We start from the raw sequence: 21992 nt of genomic DNA on the forward strand, positions 1-21992 counted from the left end.
ACTTACAAGAAATATTATGGTAAGATACTTGTGTAACACATTGCGAAGGAAAAAAAATTCAGAGTGATTCACTTAGTTTCATCATCAAAGTTTAGCCACATATTAAAAAAAACTTCTTCTTCTTCTTCTGCTTAATGGCTCGACGTCCCCACTGGAACTTGGCCTGCCTCGCTTCAACTTAGTGTTCTTTGAGCACTTCCACAGTTATTAATTGAAGGGCTTTCTTTGCCTGCCATTGCATGAATTTGTATATTGTGAGGCAAGTGTACATAGTGTACACCCGAGCAGGGAATGAGAACTAATTGAAAACAAATTGAGTTATTTAGATATCACGAATTTTGATAACAAAGTGAGTTTTCATTTTGTACGACTTAAGTGTTAACATAACAAAAATGATAACACAATAATGTACTGGAATATCTTATTGAAAACAGAATGAGTTCTCATTGATAACAAATTGATATCTCATTTTGTTATTCACATTTTACGACTTGATATCATACGCAGTTCTCAGGGAGTTATCAAATCTATAGGATAATAACTAAAAAATAAGAACAAACTTAGTATTCATTTTGATATGTTTGTTTGGGCGCACTGCGCAAGTAATTAGTCGACACGTTCTTAAGACATCTTGATTTTGTAATCGTTTATTTAAATTTTCTTGGCAACCATTAACTTTGAAAGATTTTCACCCATCTGGCATCCCTGTAAAGAAAAGCAAGTAGAATAAACCGATACTTTGTAACGAGTAGACGCGCGTGTTTGATTCTCCCGTCCAGAACCATCCATTTTCAGCCGAAACAGTTTTTGTGTTTGAGCTATCGAGGAACAATGTTATTAGGCATTAATTTACATGAATTTTAATGAGATTTTATTTTAAATTCAGAAGAATCTCGTGATTGAAAACTTGTTTTGTTTGACACGATATCAACAGAATATGACCCCTTTTAACCTTCCGTAACTCGCGCGGTTGGCTACCTGCGTCAGCACCACGCTAATGCTGAGTACAAAAAGCGAGATTTTTTCAACGTGTTATACAAAATACAACAGCGCGATCGCTCGAGGGTTAATGGCCTAGTATTATCGATTGTAACATTAACATTCCATCAGTCATTTCTAATAAGAGCCTACACGAAGAAAAATTGTATTGAAATCGGATATGATATCCTCATCTAGCAACGAATTGAGTCGTATTCGGCTTCTCAGCTCTTTCCCTTGTTACCCGGGGAAAAATGATCACATTGCAAAAATAAAGCATTCGATTGGAAAAAACATTTTACTACATTAATTCTACCGGGTTTGGCATAGTCTTTTGGCATAATGGTCAAATGGCATAATAGTCGTTTGACAAAATGGCCGTTTTACATAACAATAAATGAAATGGCAATTATCATTTTCATGTATGATAGTTATCTGTGTTATTTTCAAATCTGTATCAAACATCACGGGATTCAACAATTTGGTACGGAGCTACAATGAATCCTTTTTCACGCGAGAAAACTTTATAAAGATAAAATAGGGTAATTCATGTATTTTGAACAGGCTGAGGACAACGTTGAAAAAATCGTTCCCCAGCTTCCTTAGAAAGCAATTGATTATTTTGTAAAGCTACTAATACGCTTATAATATGATTGTATACAAGTATACTTTGCGTTCCTGGTGACAAAAACCTTAAAAGCATTTTAAGCTGAGAAAATCACAATTTCCAATCGACTGTTAGAATTGCATTTTGGACACCGAATATATGTTTTGGACACCCTCAGAAATATATAATTTAGACAGGGCAATTATCTCAATGTTTAGCCATGAATACTGCTAAATCATGGAAGCAGCATACATACATTAACAAATATTTTCTTGCAAATAATCAAATTTCTCCGCTTAACAGGCATCTATTTTGATAACTATTACAGTTTTTGATAAAATCAAGGAAATATCGCCAGACCCACAGAATACGCCTCCAAGTATGCAATCGCACAGCATCCCCATGTAGTTCGTCAAATGATTAAGCGTTCTAGAAATGTTAAGAGGTTGGCTGCCTAATGCTTCTTTATTGAATATTTTTCATTGCAATTAGGCTGTTAAATTTCTTACAATTATTAATTCAACGATTTTGAGATGAATATTGTATGTGACTGTGAAGTGTATGTCGTCTTGCATACTTGTGCATTTGCGGGGTTTTAGTTAAACAATTTACATTTTCAATTATTTTGAAATAAATTCTCAATTGTGAAGCGTATTTTCAACGTAAGTCATCAGAATAGGGTCTGTTTGATCCAATAATCGATATTGAGAATTATCTACTTTTATTAGCTCTCCGGAACAAGACGAACATCGCCGTGCATGTCCAAATTACATACATGTCCAAATTATATTTTTTACCCTACGTGACCTTCAACAGTAAAATGATCGTGAATTACTTCGGTTAGCCATATTCAACTTCATTTGTCTTTAATTTAGAATTATACCAAATGAACATTATGCCAATCGGGTATAATGCCAAACGACTGTTATGCCAAACGTCTATTATGCTAAATGACTTAATGCCAAGCGACCTAAAGTGTGAAAAAATTCTGAGTACTGTGGAACTCTCGTTGTTTAGTTTTGAAAGCGCAAATGGTGCAGTTTTAAAATATAGAACTGCAGAAATAATCACCCTGTAGTTCAAATTTTAAAATATTTGGCAATTGTTTAGATTGAAATAACTATTATAGGGAAACTTTTGTATTCTTGGCAGTTTTGTTCTCTTCGTCATGGAAGGCTTTTTGAAACCTGTTGAATTCAACGTTGGCCTCAAATCTTTCCCAACAAAACTGAGCTATACGACCAAGTTTCAGGCAATTTGGCCGAAGAAAAACCGCTCATAACGAAGAGAACAACCCTGCCGTTAATAACCAGTCACCCTAAAAAGACTTAAAGTTCAAGAAAATTTAAATCAATAGACCATCAATTTTAACCATCACCCAGAATCAGCTAATTATAAATTTTGTGTCAATATGTAAGTACAATACTCAGGTAAATTCAACAAATATTTTGTTGATGATGAAGTCGAGTCAAGCACAAAACACTGAAGACGACCTTACAGTTGAGGTCGAAATCTGTCAAAGGATGCAAATTCTAATTCCACTTAACAGTATTTAACCCGATTTTCTTTTTACTCAAATATTTTGTGAATATAATTAATAGGGGTACTCACTAAACAGATTAAATTGTTGCATAAGCCATAATTTTCTGCTTATTTGAAAAGTTTCATGATTTTGCGAATGAAATAATCAACGATTGCCTTGAAGATTACGACGTTTAATCAGTTTAATCAGTTTACGCTGTTAAGTGAATCCCCCTAATGTTAATAAATAAAACATATTAAACCTATTTTGGTTTTTTGAAATCAAATCTTGTTATCATTGAGTTTTTGAAATGATTACAAAATGATATCTCAATTTGATATTAAATAAAAACAATTCGGAACGAAAACTTGTTTTGATTTCATTTTGTTATCAATAACAAAATGAGTTATCATTTTGTTATAGGTTTGTTCTCCTTCCCTGCTCGGGTATGCCCAGGGAGTCGAGAAAATTTTCATGACCGGAACGGGAATCGAACCCGCCGTCTCCGGATTGGCGATCCATAGTCTTAACCACTAGGCTAACTGGAGACCACAAAAAAACTATTGCTTCTAAAAATCTTATTTCGTACCATGACGTGTAAAAATGTGTGCTCTTTGAAATATGTACTATTAAGTTTTGAATAGTTATTTACGACGTTTGAAGAGATATCTCACCCCCCAGACCCATTGTCACCCCCATCGACGGTTCTAACTTTATTTTATGTTACTCTATTGCCTTCAGGATACAACAGCGGATCTACCTGGAATCAACAGAACGCCAACTGCTGGAGTTATGGAGGAAACCAAGGGGATGATTCTCAGCAATGGTACTCCTGGTGGCAGGTAATATAATTTTCTTTTCTCCATGCAACTCCTGCATATCAGGCAAGCCAATGCGGTGTACAACATCTTGACCTATTTCTTTCAGTGAATCGCTGGCTTGTTTGATTTTGATTGATGTCACCAGTACAACAAGTTTTAAAAGACTTATCGCGGTTCAGCGACATACCAGAATACACCAGGTACTAATTTTCGATCTAGTGCTAGTTTCTTTCACGCATCGAGTTGAGTGAAATTGAACCTTGAATCATCTTATTGTAGATACCTACCAATAAAGCGGATTTGAGATTTGACGCAGTTTACATACTTATTTAACGAGAAAATACTTTCAATCGCCATTACTTTCCCCATTTGTTTTAGAGTGAACCGTTATCGCAGGTAATGTAAAAGTGTATAGAAACTAATAATGAAGATGGTGCTTTGTAATTGCTTCTATGTTTAAAATAGTGCAAACTAGTATTAAGTCGAAAATTGGTACCCGTGCTCAAAAATTCGCTAAAACCATTGCCGCAAGGTGCCTTTCTTAATAATGTGCACTTCAGAAAGGCTACACGAAATTAGTAAAACAAACCATTTCATATTCTTTTGTAGTCAGCGATATTGGGCACTCACTTGCAAAGAGTTAAGATCCCAGTACACAGGGTCAAATATTTGTTCAAAAAGAAACCAATGCTCACGCATCTTGTTTGACTCGAACGAATTTTCGTTAATGTCAAACAGATCTTTAATTCATTCTTTGTCAAATATTTGACGCTGGTGTATCTGAGGCCTTACATTCATTTCCTTGTCATCTTCTTTGTAAAATATTTAATACTGTGTACTTGCTGTGTACTGCCTATGATCGCATAACTGTCCCATATGAATAGGAAACCCAGCAAATATGGGACTGATATGCGATCATAGGCAGTGTATGGATTATGTGAGGGAGTGTTCAACCTAGAAGAAGCTAAGGATTTCCTCTTTATTGCCGTCGAGCAGATACAGAATTTCCGTACCTCAAAAACTCTCACGGCAATAACCATCAAGGTCAGTGGCCTTCTCTAAGAGAAACTGGCTATCCGAAGAAAACCACTGATAGTTACTTGATGGGTTAATCCTCCAACGAAGACTGGATACCCGAAGAGGATTAAGGTTGAACTTCTCTTCCAAAAGGGACTGGCTACCCGTAAGGATCCAAGGGGAATGACATTTCCTTTGCTAACCGCAAAAAATCCGCATCCGTTGCTAACCGTCGTAACCCGCGTCTAACTGCTGCTCGGTTAGCAGCGGTTAGCGAAAGTTAGGAACGGATAAATGCAGATTTTCCGGTTAGAAAAGGAAGTGTGAATCCCCCTGTAGAGATCCACTCTGTGGCTAGTTCTAAACAAAATTCGGGACTGGCTACCCGAAGAGAACTACCTAATAGTTTCGGAAATTTCAAAACGAAAGAGCCTCTAGTTCCCGCACTAGAATCTACCGCGAATGCTTTGTTCATGAAACGAGGTCCACCTTGTATACCCTCGTTCAGACATTTTCGCACTCTTTTTCTAAAATGTTTTTTCCTGTTCCTTTGGAAAACTATGGCATTTGAATGTGTGTCGTCCCGAAAACATGCTCATCCTTTTCACATCAATTCTCGCGCTTAGTATCATAAGGGCGTATCTACAATGATCGATTTCTCTTCTTGGCCTAACTTGGCCGGCGAATCATGTTCAGTTGTTTTTGTTGTTTTAGAATGCTAGTAGGGTCTGAGACCATTTGGGCAGGAGCACCTATTTTGGGCACTTGCTGCTATAACTCAGTCAATTTGGAACCGATTGACTTGATTTTTGAGACACGACCAGATACGCACAGTATCTAGCCATGTTCAAAAATTCAAGTCAATCGGTTCAAAATTGACTGAGTTTTATCAGCAAGTGCCCAAAATAGGTGCTCCTGCCCAAATGGTCCCAGACCCTACTAGTCGTCCTTCACCCAAAACGCACCAAGAGATCATCCGAATGTTGATAGTATTTCCCGGAATAATCCAAAAAGAAAATCTATGGAGAGAAATCGATTATTGTAAATACACTCCTAGCGCGAGAATTATTTGCCATGATCGATCGAGATTCTAAATTGCATACATATAATCTTGCTATAAACCTTCCATGGAAATCTTGCTTAGGGCTCTCATCTGCACAGCATAGGATATCAGGACATTTCACGTACTTTCTCGCAAATCAGCTAAACTCATCGAATTTGTTAAGAAATTTTGGCCAAAATTTGTCCAAAATCAGGACATGTCCTGCTAAATCAAGACGGATGGTAATTCTAGTCTTGGATTACAATTAATTTAGGCGTGTTCAAAATTCTTTCAGCAATTAAGCCACACAAAAAAAAATCTACTCAGTGGTTGAGTTGGTCTTACTCAGAAATTGAAAAATCCTTTGTTTTCTTACTCAGTTTCAACCAGTGCTGAAAAATTCATTTCGTCACATCTAAATTGAATCACCTACAGCTCATTTTAGAAGCTGAACCTGAGAATAGGGTATATGAAAAACTTGTGCGGCTAGCTCGGTTCTGTAAGAAAGTCACGGAAAAATCGCAACTTTTTGAATATTAAAGGTAAATGTCACGGACTACCTTCGAAAAATCCCAATGATATTCACGGTGAATATCATTTGGCATTTTTCAAATGTAGTCCGTGACATTTACCTTAAATATTGGAAAAATAGCGGTTTTTCCGTGACTTTCTCACAGAACTGGTCTAGCCGCACAAGTTTTTCATATACCATATTCTTAGGTTCAGCTTCTAAAATGAGCTGTAGGTGATTGAATTTAGATATGACGAAATGAAATTTTCAGCACTGGTTTCAACTTAAAGTGGGGGCAACCCATTGCCAATGAGTTGTATCACTTTTAACGGAAACTGAGTAAGAAAACAAAGGATTTTTCAATTTCTGAGTAAGACCAACTCAGCCACTGAGTATTTTTTTTTCGGCATAATGAGCAGCTTAAGTATTTTGCCACCAAATCCAGTAAATTAAGCGCAATCAATGTGTAACTTTAACGTATAATCCTCATTTGAACCTTAACTGACAAAAATTAATCGTTGAAATTTCGAATATAGGTATAAATGTTGCAAAATGTAGCATCCGCAGCATCACATCCTAATTATTGGATTGGCAAAGGCTGATTAGACGAACTTTGCGATTTTAATGCACTAGAATTATAATAATGTTTTTAAAAACGTATATAATCGTGGATTGCGTTTTAGGGGTGGGGCATACCCGAGCAAAGTCTGATAGCAAATTGAAAACTTATTTGATGTAGTGATATTGCAAATTTTGATAACTCAGGTTGCTGTCGTTTTAACGATTAAAACATCAAAAATGAGAGCTGAAAAATGTTCCTGTGACAACAAATTGAAAACAATTCCTGCTATCGATGATAGCAAGTTTTTTTTATCTGTATTAACGAGATTTTTAGCCCTAGGGCTAGTTCATCTCGGGACCCACGTTTTACTTCCCTTCCGAAGGAAGAACTCACATTTTGCGAGTTTGTCGGGAGTGGGATTCGATTCCAGGTCCTCGGCGTGATAATCAAGTGTTCTAACCATCACACCAAGTCCACTCCATGATAGCAAGTTGATATTATGTTTTTAGTTCAAAGCCGAGTTAGCGACATTTTTTCTTTTATTTCCGCTGCTTTTGCCTTACGCTAAACACAATGTCGGAAGTGGGGCGCTGTATTGTACACCTGGTACTCTATACAGCGCCCCACTTCCGACATTGCACATTGGGTCCAGAGCCGCATTTACGAAGACAAAAATGTTTGTGCCTAAGCCTTCAGTTTTAGATACATGGTGTCTTTGGGAAAGTTTCTTCATATTTTTTGACCTTTTTCTCATCATTGTGAAATTAGGCTGGTCCCTCTTGTTTAGCTAATCCAAATACCTGCTTCCTAATAGTTTTACGTACGCTTACAAAATGTTCTACAAAGTTGTAAAAGAACTAATTTGGAGCAAATTTACCGAAGAAACCATTATTCTATCTCTTATGGTTCCTAACTTACATTTTTTTTTAAAGAATCATGTTAGGGTGATCCATGAAATTCAGTTTTCTTGCAATAACTTTTAATCCCTTCGTTTCTCGTAAAAGTTTTGTTCCCAGCATATAAGTTAGGAACCATAAGAGATAGAATAATGGTTTCTTCGGCAAACTTGCTCCAAATAAGTTATTTTACAACTTTGTACAACATTTTGTAAGCGTACATAAAACTATCAAAAAGCAGCTGTTTGGATTAGCTAAACTAGAGGGACCACCCTAATTTCACAATGATGAGAAAAAGGTAAAAACATATGAAGAAACTTTCCCAAAGACACCATGTATCTAAAACTTAAGGTTTAGGCACAAACATTTTTGTCTTCGTAAATGCGGCTCTGGACCCATTGTGCATTGTGTTCAACGCAAGGGAAAAGTAGCGGAAGTAAAAGAAAAAATGTCGCTTATTCGGTTTTAAACTGGAAGCATAATATCTGTTTTTGTTATCAATGCAAGAAAAATGAAAAATAGTTAAATGTAGAGTTTTTCGGTTGATATAAAACCATAAATGCAATAATATAATTGCATTTATGATATATCCCTAGAATTACTTTACAAAGTTTACTAAAACATTTAATACTTTTCTAACACTAAATATTTACAGTAATTTAAAATGACAGCAAACCGAAAACAAAATTTGAAATTAAATTAAGTATAGATAAACTGATATCAAAATGTGATATCAATTTGTTGCTGAATAGAAATCATGTTTTCGATTTGCTGTTTTGTTGTTGGACGTTGGTCGGGCAATAAACACCCTAGGTAGGGCAGGGTGATCAATCCCTGTTTTGTACACAATCAAATGCTAACTGACTGTTCTTGTCAATGATAAAGCATATCAGTAACAACCAATGAGAATTTGAGGGGAATATGGGGTTTAATTTGTAGGGAACTGTGGCATTCCATGGAGTTTACTATTAAGGTATTTTTAAACAGTGATAATTTACAGATACTAATTTTTGAGGCTAATAATTTGAAAGATTATGATAAAACTTTACTATATGCATCGTAACGGAGAAAACCAAAAGTAAAAATCGTTTGTTTAAGATGTTAAAAATTTTCATCATTTGCTCATTTTGCCCCATCCTACTATCAACTTAAGGCTGACACAAATTTCGATTTTGTCTTATGTCACCCATAACCCCCCCCCCCCCCCCACACACACACACAGTACAAAACTAATTAATTACACTAGTTTACAAAATAAAACGAAAGTCGTGAACTTCTGTCAACGACCAACATTTTTGAAGCATAATTTAGCGCTGATTTCGAAACCGTGCTTCAAAAAATTTAAAGTAGAACAGTTTTTAAGTTTTAGCTCAATATCAAGTTTTATAACTTTTTAAAACATGGAATTTAATAAAATTCAAATATCTTGCGTTTTGTTCAACCAATTTTAAATCTTTTTCCATAAATTTAACGCTGAATATAATACCATTCGATCATCTGAACACAGGTTTTGCTTCAGATTGATGAAATTCAAGATATTTACGAGTTTTGGGGACGATCTCCTTAAATTTTAGCAAAATTTCCAAAAATATGTGAAGAAATGTATTTTTTTTCAATAAGAAAAAAATAATTTAAAAATCCTTTCTCAACGTTTTTTTGACATATCATATGTAGGTGAGTTACAGTAAAAACACAGACAAACAGACGTAACACTTCGAACATTTTTCGAATCAAATCATAGTCACGGAAACATGTTCGCCCAATGCTAAAAGGACTGAGTTTGGCCGACCATCAACTAGGTGGCGGTAGTGGGCAAACGTCAAACTCGAGCAAAAACGATGAGAGCGCCACGGGTGGTCAGTTGGCCAACTATCAAATTTTCAAATAGACCGTTAAATCGGTGTACGATGCAAAATATCAGAGTGTTACGTCTGTTTGTCTGTGGTAAAAAATTCAGCTCAATCGGAGTATTGATTACGGAGAATGAGATGTGTGAAGTGAGCGACTTGGCTTAAAAATAGAACAAAAATCGATTTCAAATCATCAACCTTGTATGGAAACTCGAAAAAAAATCCGCTCTACTGTATTTTTTTTCCTTCGCGTTTTCGAACTTAGGGCATGATTCTACACCAAAAACAATCATCAGCTTACCGAGTTCAAAAATGCTGTAAACTAGTGTTATTAATCAATTATGTAATGTTCATAATCTTCATAATAAACAAAAATGAACAGTAGAGTGAAATTTTTGCAAATAAATACTAAATTCATTGTTGAGCGATGTTTTCGTGAAAATTGCCCTCTTTTTAGATTGTTGTGTTGGCCTGTTTGTCTACGGCACAGACAAACAGACGTATCACTTGTATCAAAATGCGATAAAAAGCATCGTCACGAAAACATAATCGCCCAATGCTAATTAAACTGTGTTTCGCAAACCCACTAAGTAGATGGCGGTAGTAATCAATCGTCAAACAGGAGCAAAAACGATGCGAGCGCCGTGAGCGAGCGATTTGCGAACTACAGAATATTTGAATCATCGGTTAAAAAATGAAACGATGGGAAGTGAGTAGAGTGAGACGTCTGTTTGTCTGTGTTTACGGTTTGAGGACGTCGCTATGACGACGCCGTCGTCAGTCCATTGTTTTAGCTTCGACATTAGCTTCGCATGAGATGGTGGTGCGGTTGTTTGGTTATATCCCATATATTACAGCTCCATTGGTAAAATTTAGAGCGAGATCGAATAAGTTTTCTGAAAGTTATAGAACTTTTAATAAAACTTACAAGATTTTTGATCTCATATTTTAAACATTATATCTCAATATGTACTTGATTAAACTTTTTCAATTTTTTTATGTTACAGTTTATACCTAAGGCTTTCATATGCAGCTTCGTTTTAGGTTTTATATTCACTACAAAAAATATGAAAAATCTGTACATGTTCAGAGTGTCATTTGGAAATTTATCATGTTTTGATCAATAAAAGTGCCAAGTGTTTTCAACTTTTTAAAGCTCTCTTAATGTAATATTTTTATACAGGACCTACCGAACTACATATGAAGAGTAGGTCCTATGGAGTTTTCGTTCAGTTAATGCACTTTTATTGGTGGAAAACGTTTGGCAGATTATATGTGCAAAATATGGTAAACATCGTCAACTACATAAGCACATTTTTCATATTTTTTGTACTGAATATAAAACCCCAAACATAGCTGCATGTGAAAGCCTTAGGTATAAGCTGCAACAAAAAAAAAATATCGAATAGGTACATATTGGAATATAATGTTTTAAAAACGTGTTCAAAAATCTTATAAGTTTTACTAAAAGTTCTATAACCTTCAGAAAACTTATTCGATCCCACTCAAAATTTAACCAAAAGAGCTTTAATATATAATTCATGATTGGCCAAATTTTCAGCGTTTTTGATTGACGCGTAAAATAGTTATAAACATTTGAATGAAACATTATTTTGACAAAAAAAAATGCTGTACGGACAACTGTACCTTCACGTAAGTCTATTGTCGTCGCGGTTAAAACAATATTTTGTTCTTCAAATACATATGTGAAACATAACGTCGGACGTAATGCGCTGGACAGCAGATCTGGCCCTCTATCTAGCGAAATATGTCCAAAGTGCGTCCAACACACGGTTCACGCTATGCCCAAAGGGAAGTATTATGAAAATCTAATGTATCTAGCTTATGTATGTAGCTTTGCACCTCTAGTTTTAGAATCTGTGCGATTTAAAAAATTTCATCTTGGGTTTTTTAATATATTTTTTTATTATTCCTTCCTCTTTTCCCATACAATAATCGAAAAAAGTCATTTTAAGGTCAATTTCGTCCCATATAAAAATGTATTAAAAGCCCAAGATGGATGATTTTAAACCACACATTTTCTGAATCTAGAAGTCTAAAAATATGGTTCTAGCGAATAAATTTTGAAGTACATTCGCTTTTAATAATACTTCCTTTTGGACATAGCGTGCGGTTTACGAAAAACTCGATTTACGCGTGACAAAAAATCATATTTTTAACTTCAAAATAACGGTTGAATTTAATTTCAGCCAATGAGCGATTAATGGGAAAAGCTGTTGTTTACTATTCCAATAAGATTCCAATAAGATTTTCTCATCGAATGTCCCTGGCCAAGTTCGCAGGGTTTGACGATATTAAAGTGAAGGTTATTGTAATGTAGTATTCTTTAGTGAATCATATCACCTTTTTAACACTATAATGCGCCTCCAACGGTTCATCACGAACCGGCTGCTGCAGATGGAGTATGGCTGAGCATATGTTTTGGCATATTCATCAGACATGCTCGATATACACGGAGGGACCGCCGGGGCTCAATAGATTCTATACCCAAGCAATAGTTTCAAGTCGGTTGGATTTGAGAAGGTTTTGAAGGTTCCTAGTAGAAATATTATAGGTTTTGTGATAGGTTTTGATACCTTTTTATTGCCAGTAGATTTGAAAATGCTGTTTAAGCTTTCTTTCTCACATTGTTTGGTTGATTTTGATCGACTACTAAATTTACTATAATTTGAGTAATATTCAATACTTAAATATATTTAAATTAGTAATTTTATCAAAACAGATTTGCTTCTTTTAAATATTACAATGATATCCAGTAATATTCTCCAAATCTAGTGAAATCAACCGAATAGGAAGAAGAAAAGTTGCAGCTCTTAATAGTGCTGATAGATTCGAAGCTAACGTGCGAACAATGGATTACTGCACGAACATATACTGACCTGCTTGCTCTCACACGGGGTTTGATTTTTGAGCGGTGTCGACACCCCTCAAAAGTCAAATTTCCTTTGGGAGTGGGCAGGCCGGCCTAAGTTTGTGCAGTGGACCATACTTAAACGTTTTATTGATGTCATAATGCGTTCGACGTGCCATTTTGGACAAAACTGATTGTTCCTAATGAGCTAAAGGACGTAATTTGTGTATGGTTAGGCTGACATTTCTAGGTTACGGGGGAGAAAATGACATGGTTTATTTAGGTAAGACCGATAGGACAAACGAACGGATTGGCTTTGTTTTAATAGTTAATAGTTAGGTTTTTTTCGTATAATGTTAATAGTTAGGTTGTTTTCGTATCTCGTATCATTGGAAACATTGTTCAAAACTAGTGTCTATCATTGGGTATGGCGCCAGAGCTGTAGGTGGCTACCAACATATGTGCTCATTCTGCGAATGGAGTGACGTGAGAAAAGTCGGAGTCGTATATCGAGATGAGGAATCCACTCTCGAATGAAGTGACTCGCCGTGTAAATCAAATGGAGAGTCACCTCATTCGAGTCGAGATTTCTCACCTCGATATACGACTCCGACTTTTCTCACGTCACTCCATTCGCAGAATCAGCACAATAGGTGTTATCGCAGTAACGGCTGTTGTCTTCAATTGATATTTGACCGTAATTCTTGGAGATTGCATAGGCACAGTTGTCAACATAGACAGCATTTTGTGTTATATTATTTCCAAGAAGTAAAAGCAAGCACATAAACATTCCTGGGGTTTCAGGTTCCGCGGGTTAAGATTTATTCTGATAGCTTAATAGACTTCACATGACTGAGGGCGGACATGACTAATACATCTATGGGAGGGAAAATGCAAAATTTTGATTGAAACTGCTAAGGCACAATATAAAAACTAGTGTTAAATTGGGCAACATAGCCTATCTCGTCTAAACATTGGTCTTTGTAGAGATGAAACTTGAAAAACGGGTTCAGCCTTGACAAACAAGCTGTCACGCATCTCAACTGAAAACCCATAAAAAATAATAATAAGATCTTCACATCGAATGTCGAACACTGTTGAAAGGGTTAAATGGTCGACAAAAAAGCTCCACTCATTAGTGTCATTCGTATGTCGATCCTGCCGGCATGCACAGCCTAATAACATTTTTCACAGGCGTCGGATCACTTTGCGGTCTACTACAAAGTTTGGTATATACTCACCTACAAGAATATCGAAGATTTATTAAATGAACGCTCACAGCGCAACCTAGCGACAAAAATCGAAAATTTTCTACCGTCAAGGCGCCATTCACCGTGGGGGCTCCATTAGTAATCCTACATTATAGAGATCTGCGGAGGCGGCCATTGTGAGCCAATCGTGCAGAGAAAACTGTCAAAGTGTGAGCCAAATGAACATCGTTCATAGGAAGGCTGTGGAGACACCCTAGCCATCGTATTGGGGTATTTGGACAACCCTAACAAAAGGACATTACTGTCAGTTTGTTGATATCGCGTGCGGAGCGAACGAACGTAATAAAACGAATAAGTTAAGTTGTAGTTTATTTATCGCGTTTCAATCCATTCCGACGAGAGAAACACCTACATTGGTGACCCCGACGGTGCCGACCACCGTTATATCGAAGTTTCAACGCGAAACCGGTCGTAAAAATCGTGTCCGTCGTCGACAAATTCACGGTGTTCCGAAACCCGCCATATTTGTTGACATGACAGAAAATCAAACCCCCTCAGCCGCAGCGGCAGCCGCTGCTGCTACTGCTTCGGTGGCCGTGAAGCTTCCAGAATTCTGGAAGAGCGACCCGGCCATGTGGTTTGCTCAGGCGGAGGCCCAGTTCGCGCTGGCTGGGGTCGTAAGAGACGAGACGAAATACTACTACATTATCAGCAAGATTGATCAGTCCGTCATCTGCCACGTAGCAGATTTAATACAGAACCCGCCGGCGGATAACAAATACAAAGCGGTGAAAGATCGACTGATTTCTCGCTTTGAAATTTCCGCACAGGGCAAACTGGAATGTCTGCTAAATGCCTGTGACCTCGGGGATATGCGGCCAACCCATCTACTAGCCCGTATGCAGGAGCTGGCAGCCGGACTCAATATCAGCGACGACGTTATGAAGATCCTATTCCTGCAGCGAATGCCGGAAAAAATCAAGCCAATTTTGTCGATTAGTGATGGTACGCTTGCTAAGCTAGCAGAGATGGCCGATAAGATGGTCGAGACAACTCCCCACGTTGTTGCAGCGGCATCCACACCTGTTGTGTCCGGAATCGATATGAGCAGTTTGCAAGAGCAAATTGCTTGCCTGACAGCTGAGATTCGCCGAATGAAAACATCAGCTCCAAGAAGCCGTTCAACATCACGATCCCGCCGGAGTGTCAGTTCAGGTTCAACCATCTGCTGGTACCACCGAAAGTTCGGACCGAACGCCTACCAGTGTCGCGAGCCTTGCTCCTACAACGCTTCAAAAAACTAAATGAACATCCATCTGAAACGGCGGAGATGGATGCGTTCTCTGGAAGTCGCCGTTTGCATATTTATGACCGGACAAGTGGCTATCGTTTCTTGATCGATACTGGATCGGATGTTTCCATCATCCCAGCTACTTCGAAAGATCGTCTCAAACCACCCACATCATTTCGACTGCATGCAGCAAATGGAACTGAAATAAAAACGTACGAGTCTCGGATGGTGGCTAGCGACTTGGGGCTGCGTCGAAGGTTTTGCTGGAATTTCCTCGTTGCTGATGTGAAAACCGCTATAATTGGTGCAGACTTCTTGTCGTTCTTTGGTGTGCTGGTTGACCTTCAACATCGACGGCTGGTTGACGCTAAAACAAAGCTACATTCCATTGGCGGATTGTCAGCCACTGATATCTATGGTGTAACAACTATTGGAATGAGTCACCCGTATAAAGATTTGCTACTTCAGTACCGAGAGATTACTCTTCCTTCAACTATGCGAACAGCAGTTCCACAACGTGAAGTTAAACACCATATCGTAACGAAGGGACCACCAGTTGCGTTCAAAGCTCGACGACTAGCTCCTGACAAGTTAGATGCAGCAAAGAAAGAGTTCCAATTCATGATCGAATTAGGGATCTGTCGGCCGTCTAGCAGCTGCTGGGCCAGCCCGCTGCACTGTGTGCCAAAAAAGAACGGCCAGTGGCGCTTTGTAGGAGACTATCGAGCTTTAAACAAAGTAACCACTCCAGATCGATACCCTGTCCCTCACATTCACGATCTATTGAATGCTTTTCAGGGAAAGAGAATCTTCACTACAATCGACCTGGAACGAGCGTATCATCAGATACCAGTGCACGAAGATGACATTGCCAAAACAGCGGTCATAACTCCATTCGGGTTGTTCGAGTTCCTGACGATGCAAAACGGTCTCTGCAACGCCAGCCAAACATTCCAGCGTTACATGCACCGATTGTTTGGTGATTTGGATTTCGTCATCGTATTCATCGACGACATTTGCATCGCGTCATCAACCGAAGAGGAACATCGAGAGCATGTTCAGATCGTTTTCGAGCGCCTAAAAGAAAATGGTCTTGTAATCAATGTCGATAAGTGCAGATTCGCTCAGAAACAAGTGGAGTTTTTGGGATATTTGGTGAGTGCAGAAGGAATTTTGCCTTTGCCGGACCGTGTGGAAGCAATCAATCGTTACGAGATACCGACGACAGTCAAGCAACTACGCCGTTTTCTTGCTTTACTAAACGGCTATAAACGGTTTATTCCACGAGCTAGCGACCTGCAAACAGAACTGCTTCAAATGATTCCTGGAAACAAGAAAAACGACGGAAGAAAACTGCAGTGGACCGAAAACAGGAGAGAAGCCTTCGAACTGTGCAAAAACGCTCTATCGCAAGCAACACTATTGTGTTACCCAGATCCTCGAAAGCCGCTTGGATTGATGATCGATGCTTCGAACACCGCAGCGGGTGCTGTGTTGCAGCAGCTAACAGAAGCAGGTTGGCGGCCTCTTGGATTCTATTCTCAAAAGTTTTCCCAGTCACAGCAATCATATTCAACATTCGGAAGGGAGTTAACGGCCATGAAAATGGCAGTTAAGTACTTTCGCCATCTAGTGGAAGGTCGCCAGTTCACCATTTTTACGGATCATCATCCACTAACCAACGCTCTATCTTCGAAGTCAATACGCCTGCCACACGAGGAACGCTATTTGCAGTTTATTTCTCAATTCACGACCGATATTCGTCATATCAGTGGCAGAGACAACGTAGTAGCTGACGCCTTGTCTCGGGTGGAAGCAGTCACACAACTAGCTGTCGACATCAGTGGATTTGTTGCAGACGAAACTACTGACATTGAGCTTCAACGACTACTGCGATCTTCTTCCCTCAAACTGGAGAAACGAAATTGTATTGGATATCCGACTCCCATATACTGCGATGTATCAGTCCAAGGTAAGATTCGCCCGTACGTCCCCACGCAACAACGTCAACGTGTTCTACAAGTTTTGCATGGATTGTCGCATTCTGGCATCCGCGCGACCCGTAAGCTGGTGGCTGATCGCTTTGTATGGAGTGCTATGAATAAAGATGTTAGAACATTCGTCAAGCATTGTATTGAATGTCAGCGAGCGAAAGTGACACGCCACGTCAGATCACCGTTAAGCAGTTTTGATCTACCAAAAAAACGGTTTCAGCATGTACACATGGATATCGTCGGTCCGTTGCCTACGTCTAATGGATTTCGTTATTTGCTTACTATGGTCGACCGCTTTACACGATGGCCAGAAGCAATTCCTATAACGGACATCTCGGCAGAAACCGTTGCCCGGACATTTGTTTCGTCTTGGGTAGCGCGTTTCGGTGTACCACTGCAAATAACGACAGATCAAGGTAGGCAGTTTGAATCCGTATTATTCAATGAGCTGAATCGGATTTTGGGTGCTCAACATCTTCGGACAACCGCTTACCACCCGCAGTCCAATGGGCTCGTTGAGCGCTTCCATCGTACCCTCAAGAGTGCCTTGATGTGTAGCGATCCCAAACATTGGGCAGACAAATTGCCGTTAGTGTTGTTGGGAATTAGGTCCGCCTTGAAACCTGAATTCAAATGTTCTGTTGCGGAACTTGTATATGGACAGCAACTTAGCGTTCCAGGAGAGTTTTTTGACGCACAGATAAAGGACGTGGACCACAGTGATTATTCTCAACAGTTGCACAGAATCTTCGACCAGTTGAGTGCCAGAAACGTCGACCATCATGGTAAACAGAAAGTGTTCCTGCAGCCTGCGTTGTTTGATACCAAGTTCGTTTTTGTTCGAACTGACGCCGTTAAGAAGTCGTTGCAGCAGCCATACGAAGGGCCCTACCTTGTTATTCAACGACACGACAAATTTTTCGACTTGTTGATTTCCGGAAAGCAACAACGTGTCTCCATCGATCGTGTGAAACCTGCGTTTGTGCTAAATGACAAAGATCATAATCGACCTACGGATTGCAAGACTAAAGTCACCCCCTCGGGTCACCGCATCCGGTTCCTGGTGTGACTGGAGGGGGGTACTGTGGAGACACCCTAGCCATCGTATTGGGGTATTTGGACAACCCTAACAAAAGGACATTACTGTCAGTTTGTTGATATCGCGTGCGGAGCGAACGAACGTAATAAAACGAATAAGTTAAGTTGTAGTTTATTTATCGCGTTTCAATCCATTCCGACGAGAGAAACACCTACAAGGCCAAAGCTTATCGTTCGTAGGAAGGCGTCTTTTGAACGGTATTGCAATCGGAACTAAATAAATAAAAATTATTTATTTTTAATATCGAGAAATTGGCGGCATATGTATGTTTATTAAAAATATAAAAGTTTATTAATTCTGCTTTCAAAAGCTCATGCTTATGACGACACTTTTGTTGCTGAACTTGTCGAAAAAAACTTCCATTGCTGCTTCTTGCTTCACTTCTGCCAATATGATTAGCGTAACACTTTTGCAATGAATTTCAGATTTCTTCGATTGCTCCGCTATTTCAACAAAATTTTGGAAAAAAAATTCTACCATAATTAGAAAATGTAAAGAAAACAACTTGAACCACAACGAAGTCACGCACAAAGTTTGAACATCTAGCTTTGTAGCAAGTGTTGGCAGCTGTTGTAAACAAAACAAACAGCGTTGCCGAATCGACGTGTGTAACTTCCGCTCATCTCTATGTAGAGGATTTCTAGGCTCCATTCACCGTGTGCCTTCGAATATTTTTTCATTATTTCCATATTATGATTGAATGATATGACAATTTTCCTTCAATTTCACCAATACAACACTAATGTATTGTTACCATGTCAAAACGCTCATTAGAAACATTTAAAAGTATCATTTTGACACTGAAGTGTGTTTACATGAAGCGGGTTTCTGCTCGTTCACTACATTCATAGTAAAAAACGAAAACTGCGCTAAGGTGATTTAAGCGATAAACTAAATGTAGTAAATGTAGTAGTTTTGTGGAGTTCAAAGCAACTGATTCAGGAGGTAAGGCTGGCATTTTATGCCTTTCAAATAAGTGTAAAGGCAATGCGGATAACCATATCTATTTGCTTGTTGTACATTGTTTTATTATTCCTTGTGTACACTATTTTCATAAATATACATGTTACTCAATGCTTTTACCTCAATGTCTTTGTAGTCAAATCTCAAAAACTTATTGCAGCAGCAAGGAGGCGGAAGCGGCGACTATTCGCAGTATGCACAGCAACCAAGCTATGGAAACTACCAGCATCCTAAGTCCCAAGGATCGGGATCGTCGTTCAGGAATAAGTAAAGGTATTACTTAACAGAAACCTTTCTTAATTTATAAGTGACTTTTTATGAACTTTCTCACACAAAAGCGGCACTATCTTCCATAAAAAATCACAAATACTCTACCATTTGTTATAAGCATGATTTGATTCCGTTCAATGCACTGCATATAAGCTATCATAAATAACATAATTGACAAAACTACGAATAGGTACTTTTATCTTGCATATAAGACAGACAAATAAGTACAATTTGACTGCGTTTTATATTCTGACAGTGAATTGCAGTTGTGAGAAGAAGGTTTTAGATATAGATTTTGCTTACTATTATCTGTAAAATTAAACTAAGATATATACTTTGTATTTAACATATGTTAATGAGCTCAATACTTTATTGAGACAACCATGAATGTTGGATTGGAATTTCATTCACGCAAGAGCAATTCAAAATAATATACTGTGTTATACTGCATAATTTGATGGGGGATGCGTTGGAATATTTTCTTTCCATAATGTACTGACAGTATAAGTTATGCTATTTTTTATAATCTTATTGACGTTTAATTTGTTTATTGCAAATTCTTTAGTTATGACATGTAAATTTCGTTCACTTATGTTTATTGCTTTACTTTTTATGTTTGACTTTATGGCTAAGCATTTAAGAGAAACACATAGTTATATAAATTAGTAAATATAGATTTAACTTGTAAGGATTGAAAACGACAGCGTTGATTGCGTCACAATTAAAGAAAAATATACTGATGTCTAAACATGTGTTCTAATTTTTATCACGAAAACGCCCTATATGATATGATGTAAGTTTTCTCATCAAAATAAGGAAACAACTTAGGTAGGTATGTGAGATATAACACGCAAATTTCAAGCAATTTCACAGTCACACGGTACGGTATGGTACGGTACGGTATGGCCAGAGTGGACGTGTCACGCGCCGCGATGCGATATTTTACGCGTAAGTAAAGTAACCAGGTGATTAGAGCTCCAACGCGGGACATACATTTGGGAAGATGCATAGTAAGGCGAAGTCATGAATCACACACATAGTTTAACGTACCATTTTTACACATTATTTGGTCAAAGTCCAGACCAGAGCAACTTCTCCCCCATCTCCACTCCTTCGAGATTACGTAGTCTATGGAAAGGGCCTTAGGGGTAGGCGGGCATGATGAGCAGCTTAACCCGTTAACGCCCAAGGTGTCCCAAAGGTGTCAAGTTCCAATAAAATAAGCAAGATTTGACAATAAAAATGGAAGTCGATGGTGTAGTTTCAAAAAAATTCTTCATTGTAGGTCCTCAATATCTGATAATTTTCTCGAGTTCTATTTCAGCACAACTTCTACGCTATCGTTATATTCTGATCAGTATAGATACAATACAGCTCTAAACAAGTGAGAGAGATGATAACCACTCAAAAAGAATAGAAGAAGGACTTATAAATGGGGGCAGAAATATAACCCGATAAACGCCTAAAAGTATGCAATGCATGGTTCTTGTAATTTCATGTAATTTCGGCTGCAGTGTTCAACATTTCTAATTTTTTTTAACGAATCAAAGAAAGCGCACTATGCGTAGCATAACCAAACGTTAAAATACTGTAGAAGTAAGATTTTGCACAGATAATGATTTCTAATAAAGTAATTGAGTTTTTCCTTCAGCACCCCACAAACTCTCTTTACGTACTCAGTATACGTAAACTTTTCAGAAATTTTGCATATTTAAAAAAATCGTGTTAGGTACTGTTCCTTTTAATTTATATCCTTTGACAGATACGTATTTCGACCTCAACTATTATAAGGTCGTCTGCGGTGTCTCGTAAAGTTTTCCACTAACACGCCCTGGTTCATCATCATTCCATGTTTTGATATAAAATTTCAACCAGATATACTCTACACGGCTTCTCCACTTATGTTTTTTATTCGTGAACAATATGTGGGTTTTATGGTGTTATTCTGGGCACTATTAAAGTTACATCGAAAAGATAATGTGTCTTTCGGCTACATGAAAAATGATGAACCACTCAAAAATTCAATTTTATTCATTCTACCAATTGCAACTTAGAATTACGTACAAAAGTCTGGAAAACATAACGCTGGGGGAAGAACATTCCCGGTAGAAATCCCCGAAGGAATCCCGGGAGGATTTACTGAAAGAATTCTGAGAGGCATATCTGGTAGAATTCTGAGGAAATCTCACCTGAAAACTTGGTAGGAATCCCTGAAATAATCACAGAAGAAATCCCGTGAGGAATTGCTGAATAAATCCCGGTTCGTAGAAAGAATTCCATTAGGATTCTCTGATGGAATCCTAAGAGAGATCATGACAGGAATGCCGGCCAGAAGCTGAGCAGGCATTCCTGCAAGAACCATAGAAGATGTCTCTATGTTCTAGGATGCCTGAAAAAAAATCTCGGAAGAAATACATATTTTTTCACATTTTTTTCGGGAGGAACCCCTTAAGAAATTACAGCAGGAATCTTGAAAGGAATCTTTA

At 38.1% G+C, this 21992-nt stretch overlaps 1 protein-coding gene across 4 annotated transcripts in view; it reads left to right on the forward strand.

The window, feature by feature from the left end:
- The window catches only part of LOC134288032 (heterogeneous nuclear ribonucleoprotein U), a 47780-nt gene extending 27526 nt beyond the window's left edge, over positions 1 to 20254 (forward strand). Inside the window, exons 11-13 of one of the 4 annotated variants that reach the window (XR_009997712.1) lie at positions 3849 to 3949; positions 4035 to 4128; positions 4208 to 4239. Coding sequence is in view for 3 of the 4 variants with exons in the window: in XM_062851659.1 (XP_062707643.1) it covers positions 3849 to 3949; positions 19373 to 19507 (236 nt within the window). In the remaining variant the exon portion in view is untranslated. Of the gene's footprint in view, positions 1 to 3848; positions 3950 to 4034; positions 4240 to 19372 lie in introns of those variants that run through there. The other 3 variants (XM_062851659.1, XM_062851660.1, XM_062851661.1) reach the window with 3 other exon arrangements.
- Positions 20255 to 21992: the final 1738 nt, after the last annotated feature.

This window comes from Aedes albopictus, chromosome 2 (genome assembly GCF_035046485.1).
Source record: "Aedes albopictus strain Foshan chromosome 2, AalbF5, whole genome shotgun sequence".
Classification (NCBI taxonomy): domain Eukaryota; kingdom Metazoa; phylum Arthropoda; class Insecta; order Diptera; family Culicidae; genus Aedes; species Aedes albopictus.